The 22,266-nt window shown below is 47.2% G+C and overlaps 7 protein-coding genes across 7 annotated transcripts; 2 read left to right on the forward strand and 5 right to left on the reverse strand.

Moving 5' to 3' along the window:
• Nucleotides 1-391: 391 nt before the first annotated feature.
• Nucleotides 392-3,006, reverse strand: LY89DRAFT_662764 (cysteine proteinase; the record flags this gene model as incomplete). The annotated part of the gene is made up of 4 exons (XM_018212667.1): nt 392-2,588; nt 2,636-2,649; nt 2,699-2,848; nt 2,971-3,006. The coding sequence occupies 4 exons, from the start codon at nt 3,004-3,006 to the stop codon at nt 392-394; spliced, it is 2,397 nt and encodes a 798-aa protein (XP_018078340.1).
• Nucleotides 3,007-6,379: 3,373 nt separating this feature from the next.
• Nucleotides 6,380-8,208, reverse strand: LY89DRAFT_572843 (MFS sugar transporter-like protein; the record flags this gene model as incomplete). Its single annotated transcript, XM_018208662.1, has 5 exons — nt 6,380-7,515; nt 7,563-7,634; nt 7,681-7,992; nt 8,045-8,070; nt 8,120-8,208. 5 exons carry the CDS (start codon nt 8,206-8,208, stop codon nt 6,380-6,382), a joined length of 1,635 nt encoding a protein of 544 aa, XP_018078341.1.
• A 532-nt stretch (nt 8,209-8,740) lies between these two features.
• Nucleotides 8,741-10,241, reverse strand: LY89DRAFT_633746 (uncharacterized protein). Its single transcript, XM_018211356.1, has 3 exons — nt 10,156-10,241; nt 10,044-10,103; nt 8,741-9,997 (listed from the first exon to the last, which is right to left on the reverse strand). The coding sequence occupies exons 1-3, from the start codon at nt 10,192-10,194 to the stop codon at nt 8,795-8,797; spliced, it is 1,302 nt and encodes a 433-aa protein (XP_018078342.1). The 5' UTR covers nt 10,195-10,241; the 3' UTR covers nt 8,741-8,794.
• A 430-nt stretch (nt 10,242-10,671) lies between these two features.
• On the forward strand, nt 10,672-12,304 carry LY89DRAFT_662767 (uncharacterized protein; the record flags this gene model as incomplete). Its single annotated transcript, XM_018212668.1, has 2 exons — nt 10,672-11,164; nt 11,214-12,304. The coding sequence occupies 2 exons, from the start codon at nt 10,672-10,674 to the stop codon at nt 12,302-12,304; spliced, it is 1,584 nt and encodes a 527-aa protein (XP_018078343.1).
• Nucleotides 12,305-12,678: 374 nt separating this feature from the next.
• LY89DRAFT_679252 (uncharacterized protein) lies at nt 12,679-14,403 on the reverse strand. Its single transcript, XM_018213832.1, has 2 exons — nt 13,355-14,403; nt 12,679-13,299 (listed from the first exon to the last, which is right to left on the reverse strand). Exons 1-2 carry the CDS (start codon nt 14,002-14,004, stop codon nt 12,807-12,809), a joined length of 1,143 nt encoding a protein of 380 aa, XP_018078344.1. The 5' UTR covers nt 14,005-14,403; the 3' UTR covers nt 12,679-12,806.
• LY89DRAFT_776190 (uncharacterized protein) lies at nt 14,224-15,816 on the forward strand. The gene is made up of 3 exons (XM_018222020.1): nt 14,224-14,988; nt 15,052-15,455; nt 15,505-15,816. The coding sequence occupies exons 1-3, from the start codon at nt 14,537-14,539 to the stop codon at nt 15,765-15,767; spliced, it is 1,119 nt and encodes a 372-aa protein (XP_018078345.1). The 5' UTR covers nt 14,224-14,536; the 3' UTR covers nt 15,768-15,816.
• A 4,405-nt stretch (nt 15,817-20,221) lies between these two features.
• Nucleotides 20,222-21,872, reverse strand: LY89DRAFT_692826 (uncharacterized protein; the record flags this gene model as incomplete). Its single annotated transcript, XM_018216598.1, has 2 exons — nt 20,222-21,637; nt 21,690-21,872. 2 exons carry the CDS (start codon nt 21,870-21,872, stop codon nt 20,222-20,224), a joined length of 1,599 nt encoding a protein of 532 aa, XP_018078346.1.
• Nucleotides 21,873-22,266: the final 394 nt, after the last annotated feature.

The following is a 22,266-nucleotide window of genomic DNA, read 5'->3' on the forward strand; positions in this document are numbered from 1 at the left end:
ATTCAATTGCACTTCACCAGCCCCAGCTCACTACTTTCCAGAGCCAGTTTAAAGTTAATCAGTTATACAAGAATGTCGTTTCAAACCCATCTTTCTTTCCATATTATCCATAAAACTCCCCTCCTCATACAGAGACAGATATCCAAACAACAACAACACACATACACGCAAGAAATATGCAAGCTCCGTCTCCTTTCCAACCCCCTAACCACCAATCTCTCCTTCCGCCATGATGCTGTGCATGATAGATAGATACGTGAGATTTTTTCCGGGTATTTGTTCTGCCCCATATGCATGATGAAAAAAAGAGAAAGAACCGAGATGGGGTCATAGATCGGAAATGTACAGATCCTCCTTTCCTTCCCTGCCTATCCGTCCGTGGTGAGAAAGCTCACGAGTTCATAAGATTACTCTTCTTCCGCCCCAACCCGCTGAAACTAAACCGATCCTTTGTCGTCTTGGAATGTTTCTCGGGCGTCTGGATACTACTCGAAGAAGCAAGTTCGCCCACCCCCTCGACGGCCGTATCGTCCGTTGTTCCTGTGGTCGTGGTCGTTTGACTGGTACTCGGCGTGACGCTGCTCATACTCGGACTGCCCTTCTCGCTGCTCGTACCATTCTTCCCGCTGCCGCCCAGGAAGCCAAAGCTCTTCCGACTCATGCTCTTGCTACCCTTGTGACTCCTGCTCAATCCCGACAGCCCGAACGTTTTCTCGTGGCCATTTTCTTTCTCCTTGCTTGTGTCTGAGGAGGGTCCTCCGGACGCACCAGCTTCCCTCTTCCGGCGCTCTTCTTCTTCGGCTGCGGAGGCTTTGCTGGCTGCTAGCGCGGCTTTGACTTCTTCCGCTTGAGTCTTTTGGTATTCTTTCCGCTTGTATTCGAGGTCTTTCCGCCGTTTTTCTTCGGCTTTGATCCTCTCTTTCTCAGCGGCTTTTTCGGCTGCTTTGCGGGCTTTTTCTGCTTCCTTGTTCTCTTTCTTCTCGCGCTCCTCGTCTTTTTTGCTTCGCATCTTGTTGATGTCTAGTATTGGGACAGCTGGTGTTGTGGATGTTGTAGATGTTGGAGGAAGTGTGGTTGAGTGGCGTAGAGCTGGATGTGGGGCTTGAGGTACAGGCGATGTGACAGCGTGATCTAGAGAGACGAATTCGCCATTCTCGTCAACTGGAGTATTAGGGATAGATACGGCTTTCGATACCGAGGATGGATGAGTGCCGTTTGGTTGGGGATGTCCAAGAGCAATGTCAGCTTCTTGAGATGCTAGCGCAACCTCCGCTAATCCTTCGGCCTCTTGCTCTTTGCGCATAGCTTCTACTGTGGTCTCTTGATAGAACAGAACATAAGCACATGCCATACCTGGCTTGTCTCCAAAGAAGTTCCGTACATAGTGCTTATCGACAGGCTCAACCATTTCATCGTCGAATAACAGCCAGCCACGATCTTGAGTTTTGATGACTGAAATGTAGTGTCCATGGTACGCGTTGCCACCAATGTGAACAACAACAGCGTAAAGTTCGTACAGTCGATCAGGATCCTCGGCGTCATCTGTTGTGTTGAACATTCGTAGGTGGTAAGGGTACACAACTCGGTGGAAAAGCTTCTGTAACCGAGTCATATCTTCGGTATACTTGAATCTCTTGAGGTGCAAAGCCAAGATCTTGGGCAAACGCTTAATTTTCATGCGCTTCTCAGCCTCTTGTAAACCACCGCAGTTGTCGCAGTGAAACTTGTTTCGTTCGCAAAGCATTTCTTCGGCAGAAAACTTTCGTAAACAAGATGTGACTGATGAATGTTGATCTAAATCGATAGATAAATCCAAGAAAGTCTCGTCTCGCTGAGAAGCGGTCTCGCATGTTAAGCATTTAGTCTCAGATGTCAAAACTCCCTCGAAGATTTCGTGAACCCAGCCAGTTCCAGGTGATTGCGTGCCGCTATTCAGTCCCATTGCATGGGCTGCTGAGGTCACCGCAGCTTTCATGGACTGAGCTAGACTGTCATCGGTCTTCGGTGGTCCTAATTCCCTGATCCGTTGAGCGTTTGCTTCAACGTTCGAGATCACAGCGTTTAGAACCAGCCCGTAGAACTCGTGAGCATCCTGGTGCATTGACGTTCGAAACATTTCGTTATCGCGCTTGAAGATCTCCAAAAATCTTTGAGGACTCAATACTCCTGTCCGCGACGGGTTGGCGATCAGAGCCATGAAGATGTCCTTCAGCGCTGTGAATGTCGATTCCTCCATACCGTAGGAGCTCGCATTTTCATATGTGAGTTCTAATATGGGCCCTGCCAACATCGCATGCTTCTTCTTGTATTCGGGAGAATCTGGTTTGTCTTCGGGTCTTTGTCCTGGTGATGCGGGAACAGGTTGGCCAGCATTTATGGCTGCTCTTCTCTTCATCGCTTCAGCTGCTGTAATTCCTTTTGGTTTCGCAGGTGATACTGCTCCACCATTTTGTATCGGCGCTCGTATAGGTGTGACGATCTTCGGATATCCGTTTGGCGTATCGAGAGGTGAGTGTGGGGGATATCGAACGACATGTTCTCGGAATGGGACTGAGTAGTATAAGGCTTGTACGATCGAATTGCAGTAACTGAACAATTAGCTTCCAGATTCTTAACTTTGTTTTGTTGCACAAACCATGTATTTCCGAACTAGAAGTAAGGTTAGTAGAATTCTTGAGATAGTAACTCTTGAACGTACATTCTCCAAACCAAAGAACTTGTCACTTCCATCATTCCGAATGGGCCCAGCATTTTGTAACATCTTCACCAGCGGGGTGATTTCTGGCTCTGGTTCGGCATCTTTCTTATTCTTGTGCGAAGGGGAGGATACACCTGGACTTGTTGTTCCCTGGGATTTGTCAGTCGATGCTCAAGACAGAACAATGCTCCGGCGCGTCTCGAAACAGAACCCAATGCCATTGAAGCATTGATTGATAGCAGATTCCACAGTGATACTAAGAATATACTGACAGAGGTCCCCTTGAATTTCGAGAAGAGGCCAGACATGGTGTCGTGTGTAGAATCCCCTCAGGTTGACTTCGGCCTCGCAAAGCCGCGAGGGCGGCGGAGAAGTGAAGACAAGGCGTAAATCAGATGGATATCATGCGCAAGATTGTTCGAACATTAGATTCTGTCCGTAATCAAGTTCTCCGTCCGCAAATACTGCAAGTTCACAGCGCGTTCTTCAGCAAGTCCCAGATGCAGCCCCAGTCGGTCGTAATAGCATGGGGTGTGGCGCGGGGTGGGTGGTCGTGTCGGGGATTGGCAGCCTGTTTGTGGCAAGTGGTGCAAATTACTCAGGTTTGTAATGGCCGATGGATGAATTGATCGTGTGCAGAAGAAACGGCGAATGCAAGAATGACAGGTGAATCTTGGGGGGTCGTGAAGTGAAAGTCGGACTGAGGACGGACTTTGGCTTTGGGTGGTTGTAAGTAGTTGGTCATCGGCTGTGCTCCGTCGCCGTGGGACCTTCGAATGAACGCTGCTGGTGGAAGGTGGAGGCGGCTTGACTCGATCTGGCGACTTTTCCTCTCAGCTGCAGGGTCGGGAGGTTCGAGAAGAAACAAAGAAACAAATCACAGACACAGGCAACGACAACTCGAACCGACTGTCAACGTTTGAAGCGCAGCAGGGAGGCAGATCTGGGTGGTTAATAGTGTCAACCCGTCAAACTCTCTCTCTCTCTCTCTCTCTCTTTGATCAACCCCAGCAAGATCCCGCGGAGTCTGCTCCCCGCCCTATGAGAACCAGCACCGACGATTGGGATACCTACAAATATTAATTGCAGACAATTATCCCTCATTCAGCGCAATATACCCAGTAGCAAGTCATCTTGAGATTTGATCAACGTCGACGCTGTCTTTTCCCCAGCATCCAGACACCAAGCAAGCAAGGTACGGAGGTGAGTCTTTTCCCACTGCAGTGGCCCTGTCTAGTGGCATTCTAGTGAGGAATTTACTGCATCAGTCGATGCTTGCAGCCATCCCAAGACTTCTCCAACACTCCAACACCCCAACAATGACCCTACGGGTATCCCAAGACCGAACCCTCTCGGACCCGCAGACCAGAAAGACACTGTCAACCACGATAGCGGTCTCATCTTCCGACACTGACACTTTGACATGAGTTTGCCCCCAGCTTGGGCTTCACGAATGAGCTGATACCGGTATCGATCTACCTCTAGTGCGAGTACAGGGTCTCACAGTCAAGGCAAGGTCATGGCCGAGTGTATCACGGTCCCAAGTATCACAACCAACGCCTTTCCCTGGGACGAGACAGACGAGGGTGTTGTGGGGTAACACGACGAAGAACCCTCGTGGCCGTTGGATTCTCGGGGTCTCCATGTCCCATGTCCCATCTCCAATATCAGAACGTGCTTCACTTCACGCAGTAGCAATAGCCGTGTGTTATCAACCCACTACTGCTTGCTGCACACCCACCTTTCCACGCAGCAGCATCAGCATCAGCATGGCATCCAGCATCCAACATATCGATTTCAGACAGATATCCGTTCGAATGGAACGTTTCCCCCTCCCCACTATGACGAAAATACCTGCAGCAACGGAGTCCAAGCCGAGAAATATCCTATCAGCACAAGGCACCCACGAGAAGGCTGCATTCTTCTTTGCATCTTCGGTCCGTTATGGCTGGCCAACTCAGAAAGACATGCTTGCTGTAAACGAGGAGAGCGGTCGTTCTTCAACGACCGATGGTAGACGAATACCGAACGCGAGACGGGGCTCATGACATTGAAATGACCTCAGCACCGCGCTCTCATGATGATACTCGGGAGACACCAATATTCTCATGACTGCTTCTGATCCTCAGCTCTTTGTCGCACATGATTCAGACAATAGGATCGTCTCGGCTCCATCGCATCGCAACCGACAATCGAGTCCAGTCGAGTCCCCCTCTTCGACCTTCCCGCGGCTAGCACCAATTGCTGACCTTCCAGAAAAGCTCCTGCATGAACCTTCCTCGCCTTCCCACCGATGACGAAGAGACTCTAATCCCCAACCGCCGAAGATCTTCACGCCCTTTCTGCCAAAAAACCCATAACCTTACCAACCACTCTTTCCACATACATTCATTCATGCAAACAAACCCCCAAAAACCAACAAACGGTATTATTACTCCCAGAGACTGACTATTCTTGAAGAAACCCAGTCCAAAAAACGCCTTCCACTCGTCCACAAACACTTTAGCCGGTCCCCTCCTCCACTACCCTACCCAACCCAAACAAGATCCAGCATCAACACAAACTCGGTTCGGATCAAACTACCCCACTTCCGGATTCTGCTGGGCCGCACCTGTACTTTTCCTGCCTTTCTTCTCCTGTCCATTTTCGATTCTCCTCTTCGAAGGAAACTCTGCATGCACGCCACTTTCGCACCTATTCAATATTTCGCGTCGAACCTGACAAAAACTCGGTGAGCTCGTACGACGTCGTATCTCAAAACCACGTGGAAACGAAAAGATCGCCGACCGGACCCAGGATCGCGGATCTGGCCCCCAACCCTTGAACGGAACGGAACCAAACCAAACTCAAAGACGAGCTAGGACGGAAGAATAAAAATCAGCTAGGTGACTGACGGTCGCTCCGATGTGGGGTATTCGCACTATTTGATCAAGCTCGTCTCGTTGGGGAGATGTTTGGTTCCGGTTCTCGTTTGGGGTTTGGAGATTGGAGAAAGGCTCTTCTCTCAGTACTCTTATGGATTCGTGATACTGCAACACCCGAACTCGAGATACTAGCCAGTATTGAAAACAGTTACTCTCAATTTCTAACATAGCTTTTAGTTTTAGTTCTGGCTTTTAAGCGATAGCATCCTGAAACGAGATTTAGAGAAATGTTTCCTGCGCTGTATATTGCTAGATAGCATCAACGCAAGATTATTTCTTAATAAATTGACATCTGAACGAAATAAAACAAGGATATTACATAATGGGTCAAATCTCTCTGCAGAATCTTACAGTCAATCGAAACCACAATCCCAGCCATGAACTCGGAGATCTCGATCTCGTGGTATGAAAAATTCCTGCCCTGAGCCGGCCGGTAGAATTGAGAATATATAGGAATAGAAAATCCAGCATAACTGAGAAGAAAAGAAGCCTTGCCAAGAAACTACTCTTTCTGAGGATAGAAATATAGATAGAACATCTGAACCTAACAAGATTCGAAAGAAATCAAGACTTACCAAACCCCTCACTCACATCACCACACACACACATCAAGGAACCCGTAATAAAATAGATAGATATCAACTCGCTATTCATGCTACCGCTCAAATGCTCCGAAAAAGAAGTCTCAAAAAGAAGAAACGCCATCCATACCCAAATCTAACCCTTCTACTCGTACATCCCCAACACCCCTCCCAGCTTACTTCTCCCCCACATCCACCATCAGTCTCTTCAACTTCCTCGTCGCAAACGCCGCCCCAATCGTACTAAACGCCCCAATGCAAAAGCAAACCGCAATCGCATTCGGCCCATCCGTACTATGATGCTCGCTCGGATCCGCATCATGCGCCAACTCGGGGCTCTTCCCCGGCTCCAAGATCGCAAAGACGACCGTGCTGATCATCGTGCCGATGAACTGCGGGATCGTGGTATAGATGTTGAGGATGCCGAAATAGAGGCCGGAGAGCTCGCCTGTGGAGTTCACCGGGTCGTCTTTCTCGTCGGGGCCGTGCTCGAGACGGAGCGGCGAGGAGAGCTCGAGGTTGTCGGCTGAGGAGAGGCGGTGGTAGGCGGCAGGGGAGGCAGAGAGGCGGTTGACTTCTATGCCGAGGAACGCGCTGGGGGCCCAGGAGGCGATGACCCAGGGGAAGCCGCAGAGGGTGACGATGAAGGTTGCGAAGCGGAAGGAGTGCGCGAAGGGGGCCATGAACATGGAGAAGCTGAAGAGAAGGTGGCCGTAGATCCAGGCGGTGAGCAGATCGGGTTTCCATTTATTGACTGAGGTGACGAGTCCTGCGATTGCGGCTGGTGGGCGGGCTGTGAAGTTTGGCTCGTCGGGAGATCTGATGAGAAGGGGTAGTAGAACAGCTCCTATGGTGGTGACGATCGAGAATAGGACCAAGGACAAGCTCCCTATCCGACCAATGTCTCCTAGAGCATCGCTCGAACCCTTGAAATCTTTTGGTGCGTCGTACCTGAAATAGATTTCTCCAACAAAGGTAGTGCTGTAGAATAGGAACGGAAACCATCCTATCCAACTCCAGAGCTGGACGTTACAGATGGCTTGAATCCGTGGTGGTAATGTAGTCAGGGTTCTGAAGACTTTCTTGAAGATCATAGAAACACCTAGTGGTGCATCACCATCCCTCCCAGATACTAGGACTCGTTCATTGACAGCCCAAGACGTAACGCCGCAAGTGAAGACCAGTGCAAACGCTGCTACGACAGTTAACTGCTTGAATTGAGTATCGCCGAAGGTGGTTCCAAAAATAGAAACAAGATCCATTGTTCCTATCACGTAACCTGTAAGATGGCCCATCGAGACCATTCTGCTTGCTTCATAGGGTCAGTGATGAGTTTGAAGCAAGAATCTGGATACTTACCCCAAGCACTACCAGATTGTTGTTTTGCAATTGGTAACGTATCAACGATCAAACTCCTGCAACTTGCTTGGACTACGCAGAATTAGCCATATCCAATGATTACACTTGTTAGACTTACCAGCATTGATGGCAAAATCTATAGCATAAATTGCCAACACAGCCACAAAAACCGTGCAGGTCTTCCTGAAGTCCCCTTTTTGCACAAAATATGCCACAATCTCCTTCGCCCATCCAAGCACCAGCAAGAACACTCCCACCACAAACGAACCCACGATCATGATCGGTCTCCGTCTGCCATACTTCGACTTCGACCTGTCTGCAATAACACCGACGATTGGCTGCATTATCAGACCCGACAGCGGTCCTGCGATCCAAACAAGGGATGTGCGCGATTTCGTGAGCCCAAGGGCGAGCAGATATGGAGTGCAGTCTATCAACACGAATTAGCAATTGAACTCCAGAAATCATAATCCATAACTCACAAGTCATTTCAATGCCCCACGTGAACCTGCAAAACCTTATCAGCAAAATTCGGCTCTGGACAGAGTCTAACATACTGTAAACCCGCCATCGAGAACGTCAACAACGCCATGCGCATCGCCTCCGTCGAACCTTTCACAGAAGGCTGCCCCGCCCATGATGCCATCTCTTCCGCACTTCTATACCCCGTTCTCCCTCTACTATACCTACGCGGCCTGGGCGTCGATGTAATCGGGTCGTCGTCTCTGTCTGCAGCCCTGTCTTCAGCCTCACCCCGTATGCGCAGCGTGAGAGGAGATTCCGGAGATCTAGCCGCGTAATCATCGTCAGTCGCCATAACCAGATCTCCAATTGATGTAACGTGAATGATGGCGAATGGGGGGATACTTACAAAGGAGTAGCAATCACATATCTCCCGGAATTTTTGGGGAAGTTGCTTTTGAGGAATGAGGTAGCCTTAAAGGTACCACGCACTATTGGTGTTGACAGGTAGACGGGAAAATAAGGCTGAGACTTGGAGCGCCCTCGGTTATATTTGGAAGGGGGTCACGAGATCAATTCAGGGGTACCTACCAAGTGTATATCTGGAGGCTACAATCTGTGAAAGTCTCGAGGGTTAAAGGCCTATCATTTCTTCTTAAAGTACGTATCGATGTTTAACATGCGAGCTAAGGATGACAATATATCAAACAAACAATCTTCCATATGGGTATCTATTAGACTGATGACAGTAATATTGACATTTCATTCCTTCAAATTTTCTGCATCTTCTCCTCCAATTCCTTGACCCAGCCTTCGACTGTTTTCATGTTACCACTCATGACTGTTTCGCCTTGCTTCATAGCTGCTTCGACTTTTTCAAGACCTTCTCTCCACTTTTTAATGTCTTCAGCCATCTGTGTTTGCCGTTCTTCGACCTTGGTCAAACCCTCACTAGCAACAGCAGCATCTGCATGGATTGCCCGTAATGACCGTAGTCTATCTAATAGCGGTGGAAGAAGTGGTGCTAAGTTCTCGATGGTGGCCAGAGTCCCGTACAAGGCATTGATTTTGGCCACTTGCTCCGAATCTTCACCTTCCTCTGCAATGTTATCGCCACCCGCAGCTCTCAGGGCATCTTGGGCTGCCTTTGCTGCTTTTCGTGACTCTTCGAGCTTTTCAGCTTCTTGTGTAAGGGTACGAACTCTTCTGCTAATGCTGTCTAACGAGGAGGGAGAGGATTCGGTGATCAATGATATCTGCCGCTGTAATGTCTCGAGACTTGGAAGAATGGCTCTGGGAGTTGCACTCGTAGGGAGGTCGGTGGGCCCGAGCCCTAAAGCTCTCTCGAGCAGAGCCAAACGAGTGTCGAAATCCGCAGCTTTGGCCAGAGCATGGCTCTGTTGGTATGTTGGTGCATATGTAACTGTATATGTAGTTGGATCACTTTTCCCTTGCGATGTTTGTGGAGGTCCGTTGGCCTTTATACCGGTTCCTAGGTCTTTGGCAAACTTTGCGGCCACACTGACTGGTGCTGAGCCTTGGCTGGTCGAGATTCCATCGAGCATCCTACTCAACGTTGTGACATCTACCCCGAGGTCTTCGCCGTCTTTTCCAGCGACACTCTTGTTCTCGGCTTGTCTCTTTCCGTATTCCTCCTTCACTTCTTCAATTTCCCTCCTTAACCTAGCAAGCTTCCTTCCAAGACTTTCTCCATCCTCCTCGTCACTGAAATCCCCGTATTCTTCTGTACCATCTTCTCGTCTCCGCTGTCTCCTCGTCGAGGTCTTGTATGATTTCCTCTTCGCATTCACTCGATCCGAAAAGTCCACATCTCGAGCATCTACTTGGGCAGGCAAGAAATGTGAGCGAGCTTCATCAGGTTGCAACCTCTCACGGGAAATGCCAGACTCCTCGTCATCTTCGTCGAAATCCTTGTACGATGAGGTGGTCGATTCAGAACGAGCTCTGCCAGTCTGTAGCTGGTCAGCAGAGGCCCAACATGTGCAAAGACATCAATACTGGAGCTGTAGAATTGTCGTCGGTCAACTCTGGTGTCTCATATATATCTGGTGCAGAGTCCTGTAGGCAACATATTAGCTATGCTTGTCGAAGTCCGTGGCGTGAGCCATACCAGATCTGGCAACGCTGCATACTTCCTGTTTGAGGCCATCGTTCAATGTTGGTTGTTGAGAAGAGCAGTTCACTTAGAGCTTCAAGAATTCAAAACGCGTGCTGCAGGGTTTCGTTTTTGGCGTGGGAGCTTGGACCACTTCGAGATGAATTTCCAACTCGCGTTTAGCAAAAAAGTTTCTACAAACCTTCCAATTGCAAAGAATATTATTTCAAAGTTCTTAAGTGTACAAAGAATAGTATTCTGTCTCCTTGACAGATTTTCCACAGCCTAGTAACGCACTCCCCCAGAGATGATCCGCCTCCTCTGCCCCGCAATATCGCTTAAACCTCCACCAATTCCTTAAGTAGTTTTCGACGCGACTGACGCGCTCTTGCTCCATCCATGGCATCTCGGAGCGACTTTGTCTGGAAACTCAATCTCGACAATAAATCAAGCAGGCGCATTGGGATCACGAAACCTCGGCAGTCTCTCTTCAGAACAATCGATGGTCCTACAAAGTCCGCACAAGAGATCATGCCCCCAAAAAATGCTCCGAAACGCTCGAGCGGGCATACGAAAAAGGCACCAGTAGAGCCTGTCCAAGCCGAAGATGATGAAGACATCAACCGAGTTCCAGATAACTCCTCCGATGATGAGAGGCCTTCCCCAAACATCAAACCAACCACTTTCACCAAAGGTTCAGAGAAACAGAACGGGATTTCTGCACTCGGGAAAAAGCAGAACAAACCTACGATAAATGGCAATCCTTCACCAGCTTGGAAGGATGACAAGGGAGGCTACAGAGGGACCTCAAGACCACGTCGTGGGGCAAATGACGCACCTTCATCCAGTGCTTCCAGTGCTTCAAAGACCAGCCCCAAAAGGAAGAGTCCGGCAGATACTCCAAAGCTTGGAGCTGGTATGTTCGATGCTTTTGGTCAAGCCAAAGTCAAGAAGGCGAAAACGACATACGGCAACAGTAGCCAAGCTCGGTCATCCCAATCAAAATCTGCCAGTCAGAGATTTGGTATGTAGGATCAATATGACGAAGTACTATGCTAACTGACTATCGACAGTTAGAAAAGCTTCCCCAGAGCCCCCCAAATTCAGGCATCCGGGTAGTATCCCAAGCTCGCCCACATCGGACTTCTCGCCTAGAAAGTCTTACCAGAATCATCGACTCGATGACGACCCGACTTCTACACCGAAGACAGTGAATAAGTTCGAGAAGCCTTCTATGACACCTTGGAAGGAAGAGGAAGAGCAAGAGCAAAAGGCAGTATTTCAAAAGATTGGCTTGGATGATCTAGAGGAGTCGTTCACCCAGTCATCAGCCGATCCAGACGAATCGTTGCTGCCACATCCAGGGCTGCAAGAGAAGCCAACTGAGCCACCTGTTGCTACGCAAGTGCAGAAGTTTCAGGTCTGGGATATGGATGATAGCGTAAGGGAGAAAGTCACAGCGTTGGTCGGAGAAACTGGGAACAACCCGCCCCCGGCTGCTATTTTGGACGACGATGAATTTTTGACTATGACCCAAGCAGCACGTTGTCCTATGTGTCATGCTCCCGTTGATCCTGCGGATATCAGAGCGTTCGGGAAGAACATGAACATTCGCATGCAAGAGAAATTCTGTCGATCACATCGGACGAAAACTGCAAAGGAGGATTGGGAGGACAGAGATTACCCGACTATCAAATGGGAGAAGCTGGATAGGAGGATAACACAACATCATGCCCTGATCAAGAAAATGATCAAGGGAGAAGATTCCTATTACAGAGCACAGATGGAAGAAAAGATCAATGCGGGCAAGGATCGGTCACTCATGAAAATGACGACAAATCTTACCCCTGGATACTACGGAGCTCGTGGTCTGCGTGCCATCTCGGAAAACATCATGCACAAGTTTACACCATTGCTGAAAAAGCGAATAGTGGACGATAAGCTGATGTCTGCTCGAGGTGTAACACCCTACGTGCAGTCCGTCTTGGTACTGGAAGTTGCTTCGAGGTTGATAATGGAAGACATGAAAGTTAATTTGGAACAAGCTCGAGATATTCTTGCTGAGAGTGCTGAAGTTGGCGAATTGCTGAATGAGGAGGTACGAGATGTGGTGAAGAAGACAGTCGATGATAGTGAGGATGAAGATGATGAAGACTACGATTAGACTGGATACATGGCTTTGAATGGCATTTCCTGGCGCTAGAGCATTTGCAGGAGTTACTGGAGAGATGGATTTTCTGTACGGGAAAATATTGAATGCTTGTATGGATCTTTTGGGCGTGGTTATGACTTCAAAAGCTATAGTATCAGCTTCTGGCATCAAGCAAATAGAGATATTTGGTATATTTCTCCGTCTGCAGGGGATAATAGCGTCCATTTCATGATTTTCTATGATATGTTCTGGACCAAGTGAGAACGAGCCTTATTCAAACGCTGTCGAGGTAGGGGCATGAATTTAGTACTGTTGATGAATCAGTTCAAGTGCCTCTATATCTCCATGCTTGTGTCTCGCTATAGGTGAAGTTCAATGTATGTCTTGCTCGAGAAAGTATTCATTGCTTAATTATGATTCGGCCGTAAGTCATTACCGTTCCCTGACCAAGTGCAACCTTCCAACAGCAGAGCAAGAGAAAGGCACGGCACAAAAGTACTGTCATGACACACCACTACTTCGAACGCAACCTCTTCCAAGCCACAACCCTAACCGCGAGCTGCCTATGCGGCACCGCTCTCGCAACAAAGGCCGGAAGCTCAGAGACATCAACAACCCCCGCATTCCGCTTCTGCCACATCCGCTCACTCGGCCACTCTAGATCGATCTCCACAGTCCTCTTCCTCCCATCCACAAACCATTGCTCCATGTCCCTCAACTCGATGGACCGATCTCCCGTCCAAGACTTCTCCGTACAGCCAAGCATGAAAGTTAAAGTCTTGAGTTTGGGAAAGGCCACGAGCTCGGATGCCCACCAGCGAGTGCTCGAGACACCTTTTTTTAGGTCGAGCGGAATGGCGATGTGTTGAATACGGACAATGTGGCCGCGGAAGTTGGAGGGCAGGGAGCGGAGACTGTTTCCCAGAGAGTGGTCCATGGGGCGGAAGAAGATGGTATCTCGTTCTGGGGTGAAGACTGGTTCTGGGTTCAAGGCTGGAAGTACATTTCTTTCACAATGATAATGTTAGTATGAGCGCTATGTCAAGAAGAAAGATTGCTTACCCCCATGAATCCTGAGTGATCTTGAGGTGTGAAAGCTTGCTATGTTTAGGAGCGAATGATTGAGCTACCTCCCGACTTTCTAGACAGACCGAGAAGAGTGGCTCGTATCGTTGGTAGTTGATGATTTGAGATTTTTCCACACTCGGGGCATAGTGATATGGAGTCTTCGTTGCGTCGTTGGTCCAATACTGTAGCTCTATGAACTTGGGGGCCGAAAGTGCCTCTTTCCATATTTGAAGACGCAATTCTGTAGGGAGGACTGGGAACTTGGGAAATGTTGATAAGTCTTTAGAATTTTGGACAGAGAAGGGAAATCTTGAAGGCGAGCTGGAAGGGTTGTTGGTAGTAGAGGAGCTTCCACCAGAAGCAGGTTGGGTATTGGAGGATTGCTTGGACGGAGTTGCGCCCTTCGCTGCAAGCTTCGCTTGACCCTCTCTAAAGACTCGAACAGAGTTTCTGGTTGGCCATCTGAGAGATGGGGCGACCAGAAGTCGAAGTTTCTCCGCAGACTCGATTCGAACCTTCGTAAGCCGTTGTCGTTCTTCCATTTGCTTCTTGTCAATTTTCTTCTTTGGGGGTGTGCTGACGAACATCCTGACTCGGCCTAGAGAAGCTCTTGTAGGCTTTCTGTATGATGGCTCGGCATCCATATTGCTCTGGAAGAATAATGGAATTTATGCCAAAGTATGGGGTGAAGAGGCTCGAGGCTCTGTTAAAGAAGATGGCTGGGAATGACTCCGCCTAGGCAACTCCAGGCAGATTGGGCACACTTGTCCAATGAACCGGACTCTTTCCTTCTTCTAGTGTATACTATAGATAATGGATAAAGCACTACGAACCCAAAAATGCGGACGTATCAAAGTTCAAAAGCAGTTGTCAAAAATCAAAAATGCTTCAAGAGGCAGTCACGACCACGTCATAATCGCGGTCCATTCACCGAGTAGCCCTTTCACCTTCACAGAGTCTGCAGCTTTGGACTTCACTTGAAGAGCTACAAGCATGCATATAATTCAACAACGATAATAATAGTTTTGAAATGATCTGAAGTTTTGGAGAAGTAGCAATTCTGAGACAACGTCTGGTCTAAGATCTGCTAATCTAAATTGACCCCTGCTTACCCCGGATTTCACTTCATCACGCGAACCTCAAGCACCACATTTCACAACCACACATCAACAACAAATGGCTTCTCCACCACCGGCCTCCGCAGATACGATACTATTTCGACCGAGCAAGAAGCGTAAAGTCTATCGACAACGCGCTGCTGATGACGAGGAAACCACAGCCTCTCCTCCTACGATAGCAACACCACTCTCCCCCGCCGCCGCATCGCATCCGCAAAGCCTCGACGAGTTAATATCTTCAGCAGCGAGTCATGTGGCCAAAGATGGCAGCGAAGAGGTTGAGGGTGTCCCAGTCTCGATGGCTGAGATCCTACGACTACGAAAGATGAAGAAGCGCGCAGGCGGGGTCGAGTTTCGTGCAGAAACACAATCGCATGCGCCAAGAGGCGACGAGCAAGCCTTGGTTGAACACATTGAATCTGCTGGGGAATTAGGAGGCTTAATCGACAATGGAGTTCCGAGGAAGTTCGCGCCGCAGATGGGGGCGGTGGGTGATGTGAATAGACATATGTGAGTGCTTCCCTTCAACCAAATCTTGGATGTTGGGATAAGGACTGTGACTGACGAAGGAAGGATGGCATACATAGATTCCGAATTGGCTAAACGTCGAGCAATTGAAGGTGCACAGAGTCAAACTTCATCTACATCACAAATTGGGGCTGGGATTGTGTCTGCGGGGCAGAAAAGCACTTCGAAAGAATCTACGGATGTTCAACGGCAACCGGCTACTCTTGGTAAACTTCAGGAGGTTGATCTCGGTGATGATGTTCGGTCCAAGAACGTGGAGCTGACCAATCGTGCGAGACGGATATTGGATGGAGAGAATGTCACTGATGAAATTCCTCAACATGGGAGAGGGAAGCCTGGAAAGGTCAGACTAGGTCCAGATGGCAAACCATGGCGAGGACGAAAAAGAAGAGCGAGTGAGGATGTTGCCAGAGACAGGCTCGTTGAAGATGTGCTTAGAGAGAACAGATGTATGTCCATGAACTCCAGGTTCCTATTTATTTTGCTAACGATATACAGTGGAAATCTATGAGGAGCCCGTTGTAGAAGAGCCTACAACGGGTAACGATGAAGCAGCAGATGATAGGATAGCTGAAGCATTCAGGAGAGAGTTTATGGATGCCGTTTCTCAACGACAACGCAAGAAAGCGGGTCCACCACAACCTCCTGCTAGGACCGCTGCCGGTAAGAAGGAAGAAGAGGTTATGAAGGGTCCGAAATTGGGTGGTAGTAGGACTGCAAGAGCGGCTATGAGGGAAGCCATGCTGAAGGGCAAGAAGTAATACGCAGTTGGTATATGAGACTTCATGTAATCTAAATGAAGCATTCCGTTTCAAAGTTCTCTTGTGACATTCTTGCCTTGACTTCAAAGCCATTTCTCAAACTTAGTAGTGAATCTAAAACACTATCAAGCGCAACAATTTCACTCATCATGATCACTACATGTATGCTAGTGAAGTCGACTCTCTCTTGCGCTCACCTTCAAGCGCAACTTATGCGCAAGCAATCCCAATTCGGCCGCATCCTTAGCGCGCCCACACAACACCATATAGAGTTCAATAAGCATAATGTTGTCACCGTCCCACCGTAAGTATGGTGGGACTGGAACCCCGAGGATTTCTGGACCCGGATTTTCCTGGAAAACAAACCGTCCGGGGTTTGTCCTGGCTGGCCTCTACCGGATGGAATATTGAAAAAAAAAAAAAAAAAAAAAAAAAAAAAAACAGAAAGAAAGCTTGAGAAAAAAAAACAAGAAAAAAGAAGTAAAAGCGTAGTCCAAGGATCCAGGATCTCTGAAAATAAACCGGCCGGGGTTTTTTCTAACCGCTATACTGCCACCCCAGTGGGGTAGCAGATATAGTGGGGAGTTTTTTTGTCAATTTAATCTATGAATTTTTTATTTCTAAGTTAGCTGTTTTATTGCTCTCTCATTTAACGGCTTAACGCTCATGAGCAGATTAATTTTGAGTTGCTATCGCGCCGCAACCCCTTTTTAAGCGAGTTGCGCTTTTGCTTCCGCTTCACGGCTGCAGCTTATCGAGTGCTGCCGCTTAAGTCTCTTGGCCATATGTTCGAGTAATTGAATAAAACCTTGAGATGCTCGAAAAAGGAATCACATCTGTTCACCGCTTCGTGACTACCCTTCAGTGTGGCTTCTATGCCTTTCTTTGACTTTGTATTGTCTTAGCAAATTCTACCTAGGAGCAGTGAACAATAACAGTGAATGGATAAAGAGCATGCGACTTTGGATTATTCTTTCTTATCATTCACTGAATATGATCAAGAGCGAAAGTATGCAAAATCACTCCAACCTGAACGAAATCCAAGTATAAAAGGGCTTGCTCCCACCTACCACAATCATTTTTTCTTTAAGCAACCCAAACAAGACGTTCTCGTCTATCCATTGTGGCGTTTGGGCCCGGGATAGATCTCTTCATTGTGCTGCATACTGCTCGGCACGCTGAGTAAGAGCAATATGACCAGCTGTTAGTGAATAGTCGATTGTTGCCAAGCATTTTTGCATTGTCAACTCTCTATCTCTTGTTCCTAAATTTCAAAGATTGCCACGAGACCTCTAGAAGCTGCGCCAACTTTTCTTGATTATTAAAAAGCTCGACTCCGGGCCCTCACTTGAGCTTTGATGTTTTCTTTAGCGCGAAGTATGAACAATCCAAAGTTACAGACAAAGGAGTATTTATAGACCGACTTAAGCTTATTCAAAGAACAAAGACATAATTTGACAAGTTATATTCATTGTAACTATTGAAAATATTAAGTAACTCCCGACTTTATTATTCCCTAAAGTTGAAACATAGTCTCACAACTTATTATCCTTGTAAATCCTCAAAAGATGTAACAACTTATGCGTGAAAATTTATCTAGGAAAGTGGTTGCTTCTCGTTACTTTACATGTCTTAAAAACATTATTGCAGTATTGTCTGGCTTTGTCATCAACCACTACTTTCATTGTCAACACCCACTTCTCACCATTCTTTCCCCAACCCACTAAACCCCGCCCCTTAATCTCCACAGCACAACAATGCAACACACATACCAACACCAGTTGATAATCATTGACGCCGGATCCAAAACATCATAGCTCTCAGCAAGACTGGATTTTTTCTGAAGAACAAGAAAGACGGCGCTCTAGAGCGCGTTTTATCATTTTTCGAAAAGCGCTAGTAAAAAGTTGCGAGTCGTTTTGCTTTGGTGAATTTAAGGCTAGATTTTGTTAAGAAGATGTTTTGGGTTTGGAATTCGGATGCAATACGAACGCAATAAGATAGTGAATTGATCTTTGGTGAGATTAAAAGGGAAATTGATTTCTGCAGAGTTAAAGGACTAGGAGGTATAAATACTGGCCTTTCCCTTCCTTAGATGATTTAGAAACATTTACGTTATAGCAAAGAGAAACAGGACTATCCTGTGATGTACCAAGTCGAGAGTTAAAGCTTTAAAGTATTGGGTTCATTTAGGCATAGCAGCAAAGCAAACTATTTGGACGGCAGAGAGTTCTTTGATAAATAAGACATGAAACTAAACTTAATTTTCTTGAACACTCAGCATTGAGAAAGTTAGTTTCCTGCTGTTGTTAACATTTCCCTTTCATTGTCAACAATCATCACCACCTCCATTCTTCCTCTAACCTAAATCCATTCCTCACACCTCAAAGTAATCACCCAACATACAAATGCTAACTCCACGTAAACTCAAGTCGTACATCGATCCAACCCGTAAATCTCTTTTTAATCTGGGAGTATCTGATTCTTGTAGAAGAAAAGTTTTAGCGCTCTGGAGCGCGATTTATAGTTTTTCGAAACGTGCTAATAAATCCTCATTATTCTTATTGAATCAATAATATAAAAGCTAAAAGAATAAATGCTTAATAACCTTTTTTTAAAAGGCCGATATATAGTGAATTTATCTAAAATTACTTGGACGGATTTTATTAGCGTAAGGATGGAGGGTATATAATCCGGCCTCCGTCCTCCGTCCTCCGTCCTCCGTCTTCCTCAGATAACTTTCCGAAGACTTCATGGCTCTGCAATTGGTGTGTTGGTGTGTGGAGCCAGGGACGTGGAGTAGAGTATAGGATTCTGAGGTGTACTGGGTTGTGGTGTTAAGTTTGCTTGGATGTAATTGCAAGTTGTTAATAGCAAAAGGTTTGTTGATAGTAGAAGATTTGTTGAAGTAGAAGGTTTGTGTGAGGACGGAGGGTATATAATCCGGCCTCCTTCCTCCGTCCCCCGACTTTATACAACTCTGAGAAGTCCTGACGGCTCTGAACTATGGTCTGGTGTGTTGGTGTGTTGGTGTGTGAGCCAGGGAGCGTGGAGTAGAGTATAGGATCTTGTGGTGTATCGGGTTGTGGGATAGAGAATAAGTGTGTGGTTTTAAGTTTGCTTGGATATAATTGTAAGCTATTAATAGTAGAAAGTTTATTGATAATAGAAGATTTATTGATAATAGAAGGTTTGTTAACAACAGACGGTTTGTTGATAGTAGAAGATTTGTTAATAGCAAAATATTCATTGATAATAGAGATATCAGATGTGAAGAGCCTGGATTTCTTGAATATTCTGCATTGAGAGACGATAACGATGAACCCAAGATGTAGGACTATATTGGCGATATCTCCACTGCTGCAAACTCCGTCCTGGATTCCTTCTGCAATGCTTCTCTGGGTGTTGAGCAAGTTGTTAAAAACTTGGAGTTATATATGTACCCTAAATAAATAGAGAATTTAAAATCAATCCACGTATGTGACTTTGCTAGTGAATTTTGAGGCTGAGGTAGGCAAAAGGGACGAACAGCAAACTGACTTAATTTACTCTCACAAAAAGCGAATCTGTACAACCACATTATATCTAGAACCGCCTGAACGATTTCTGCTAGCGTGAGAACGGAGGGTATATAATCCGGCCTCCGGCCTCCGTCCTCCGTCTTCCTCCTCAGACAATTTTCCGAAGACTTTACTGCGCTACGACTGATGGTCTGGTGTGCTGGTGTGTGTGGAGAGCCAGGGACGTGGAGTAGAGGATTAGATTCCGGGTATGTGGCGTAAAAAACATGGGGTGATGATGGAAATTTTGTTGACAATAAAGCATTCGTTGACAACAAAAATACGAACATCTTAAACTCGCAACGTTTTTCAGGGAAAGTTTGTTTTTCAGATAGAAATTTTGACACGAAGCATGGTAACGCGGGTGCGCCGACATGTTAAAGTCTTCGGTGTTGTGTTTTGGTGTTGTTTAGTTTGTAGTCTGGGGCTGTCTTTACATAGGAAGAGGAGGAGACAGCAAAGGCTTGTTGGAAGATCTTGGCTATGAGTCAACAACTTAGAGTGAATAGAGAAAGGAGAGGAAGGAAGTAGTGAATTGAAAGATTGTCTCTTCACACGAACCGACTTGACAGCAGGAGAAGTATCAAGAAAGTGAACCATATCTGGGAACGTCGTAGTAACTTGAGAACCTCATGTTGCATATGCTGTTCACTATTCATGCACTCAAAGCTCGACAGCATAACATCATTCAAATTCAAAATAGTGTAGAGAGTATCATGTTCAACAAGACCAAGAAAACCCAACCAGCACCGAGCTGAAATGCATACAGGTATGTGAAAAGAAACGCATTGAAGACCATTCGTCGCTCTGTTATGTACCTCATCCCCATCATTAATTCAAATAGCCTGCTTTGGCTTTATTTCTTCTCACAATCTTCCATGTTCATCTTGGAGATTAGACTTTGATCAGCTCCTTCAATCTCTTCTCAATAGTCTCTCTCCCATTATATGTTTGCCACACCTCGTGTGGCGCCTTGTTGACGATATCCCAGCTAACGAGGTTATTCGTCAAGTGGCTGAGATCTCTCTGTTTCTTCTCCCACTCGCTATCAGTTCTTACCTCAATACCCGAACTGATAAGCGCCAATGGTGTCCCCTCCTTCTGGATATTTCTTGCGCTACTAACTTCGTTCTTGCTCAAAGAATCTGCAACGAGAGATTCTTGAAGCTTGGCCTTGATATACTTTCCACTTTGATGTGCTGAGCGACCAAAGATGCGATCTTCGCGAGTCCGACCTTTGAAGATGGCTGCTGGAATACGGTCGAGTCCAAGAGGAGAGAGGATACCGTATGCCCAAAGGAGGAAGCCACGAGATGGATTTCCAATGCGATGAAGGAGATCCTCGTGCATAGGGTCAATCAACAACAAGCCCTTGACATCACGACCATGGCGAGACGAAAAGATGCGACTGTAGATGCTGCCAATACCAGCACTGGCAAGAACCCATGGTCCTTCTTCTCCAGCACGAGCGAGAGCCTCAGAGAGAGCATCTGTTGCCATACCGGCGGAGAATGGAGATGGGGCATTGTCGGACCATCCTAGACCTGGGCGATCAGAATAACAATATCTGCTGATACTTCCGTTTGCTAGAGCATTTTCGGCAAACAGAGCCATACTACCAGCGAAAGGTTGTTCTCCAGCCTCGAAAAGTACTGTTGGCACTTTCGTTCCCTTGTGAGTCGTTGTATTGCCTTCGCAGAAGACATGAATGCGGTACTTGTCGCCATCGACATAGTATTGCTCTCCAGGAGCTGGAAGAGAGGCGTCTCGAGCTCGAATGATCAGAGTTGCGGACATGAGGACAGCCACGACAGCAATGACGATCAAGACAATCGTTGAAAATAGGACAGCGAGCCACTCTGTGAGAGTGCGACGAGTCTCGTAACGGCCAGTGAGACGTTCTTCCTCTTCATGCTTGCCCCACGTAACGATCCTATCTGTGAAGACTGTCCAGATGCTGATGAGCAACGCCCAGACAACACTTGCGATTCCAACCCAACCTTCCTCGAATCGAAGCTGTGGTACGGCGACAATCATGATCATGTCGATCAATAAGATGACTGAAATGACGAGGCATGATACTTGAGCGGCTTTAGAGGGCGTAGAGAAGAATAGAAGGACCGTCAACAGTAGACCAAGCGTCAAGGTCGTGTAAGAGAAGTCGAAGAATCCGGAGCCACGAGAGTGCATTCCAGGTGGGCTCACGAAGATCGAGACCAGCAGAAGCACCCACCAGATGAAGGTAATCACAGCGAAGAAGACGGTAAAGTAGCGAAGGAATCGGACGCTCCACAAGTTGTATGGGGATACCTGGCCTTGTTAGCAGAACATTCAAAATAACAAGACAAGAGTGAATCCTCACAGCGGGGTCATCGGGGCTCAGATATCCTTCATGAGGTGGAGGAAGCAATCGTGTACGTTCGTTTGCTTCGACTGAATGGCGGGCAGGGGCGGGTTCGCTGCTGGGCTCTGCTCCATCACCATTTTGTTGAGCTTCGGACTCGGGATCATCGCCATCCTTCTTCGAGCCCCAGAGAGAGACCATATTGACGGGTATTGAGAATACTCTCTATCACTGTCTGGTGAATGAAAAAGTGTAGAGATTTCGTTGGTATGCTGTTGCTGCTGCTTCTGGGCAATGTATTAGACAATAAGGTAATAATTAAGAGGAGAACCCGAGGAGGGGAGAAAGCAGGGTCTAGGACGATCGAGAGGAAAAGATGGGCAATTGAGCAATCGAGCTAAGTTGAGGGTGCAGTAGTTTCAAGTAGTGCCACCAATGATGCGTCGTCCCAAGCAGCTACTCTATCTCGAAGGTAGTTACGCAGACGTAAAACATTGACCAGGTTGGGTTTTTGGCCACAAGTCTAAAAGTCAATATCGCTGCAGTGACATCATCCCGCAGTTGGACAATCGTATGTTCAACATTATTTTGAGAC

This window comes from Mollisia scopiformis, assembly GCF_001500285.1.
Source record: "Mollisia scopiformis unplaced genomic scaffold LY89scaffold_1, whole genome shotgun sequence".
NCBI lineage: Eukaryota > Fungi > Ascomycota > Leotiomycetes > Helotiales > Mollisiaceae > Mollisia > Mollisia scopiformis.

Bases quoted from the DNA above. Each gene is read 5' to 3' on its own strand.
- LY89DRAFT_633746 (XM_018211356.1), bottom strand. From the start codon at position 10,194: ATGGCCTCAAACAGGAAGTATGCAGCGTTGCCAGATCTG. The intron at 10,104-10,155 runs GTATGGCTCACG...TGTTGCCTACAG, and splicing joins ATGCAGCGTTGCCAGATCTG to GACTCTGCACCAGATATATA. The intron at 9,998-10,043 runs GTATTGATGTCT...GACCAGCTACAG, and splicing joins ACGACAATTCTACAGCTCCA to ACTGGCAGAGCTCGTTCTGA.
- LY89DRAFT_679252 (XM_018213832.1), bottom strand. From the start codon at position 14,004: ATGGATGCCGAGCCATCATACAGAAAGCCTACAAGAGCTTCTCTAGGC. The intron at 13,300-13,354 runs GTAAGCAATCTT...TCATTGTGAAAG, and splicing joins ATCACTCAGGATTCATGGGG to AAATGTACTTCCAGCCTTGA.
- LY89DRAFT_776190 (XM_018222020.1), top strand. From the start codon at position 14,537: ATGGCTTCTCCACCACCGGCCTCCGCAGATACGATACTATTTCGACCG. The intron at 14,989-15,051 runs GTGAGTGCTTCC...TGACGAAGGAAG, and splicing joins GGTGATGTGAATAGACATAT to GATGGCATACATAGATTCCG. The intron at 15,456-15,504 runs GTATGTCCATGA...AACGATATACAG, and splicing joins TGTGCTTAGAGAGAACAGAT to TGGAAATCTATGAGGAGCCC.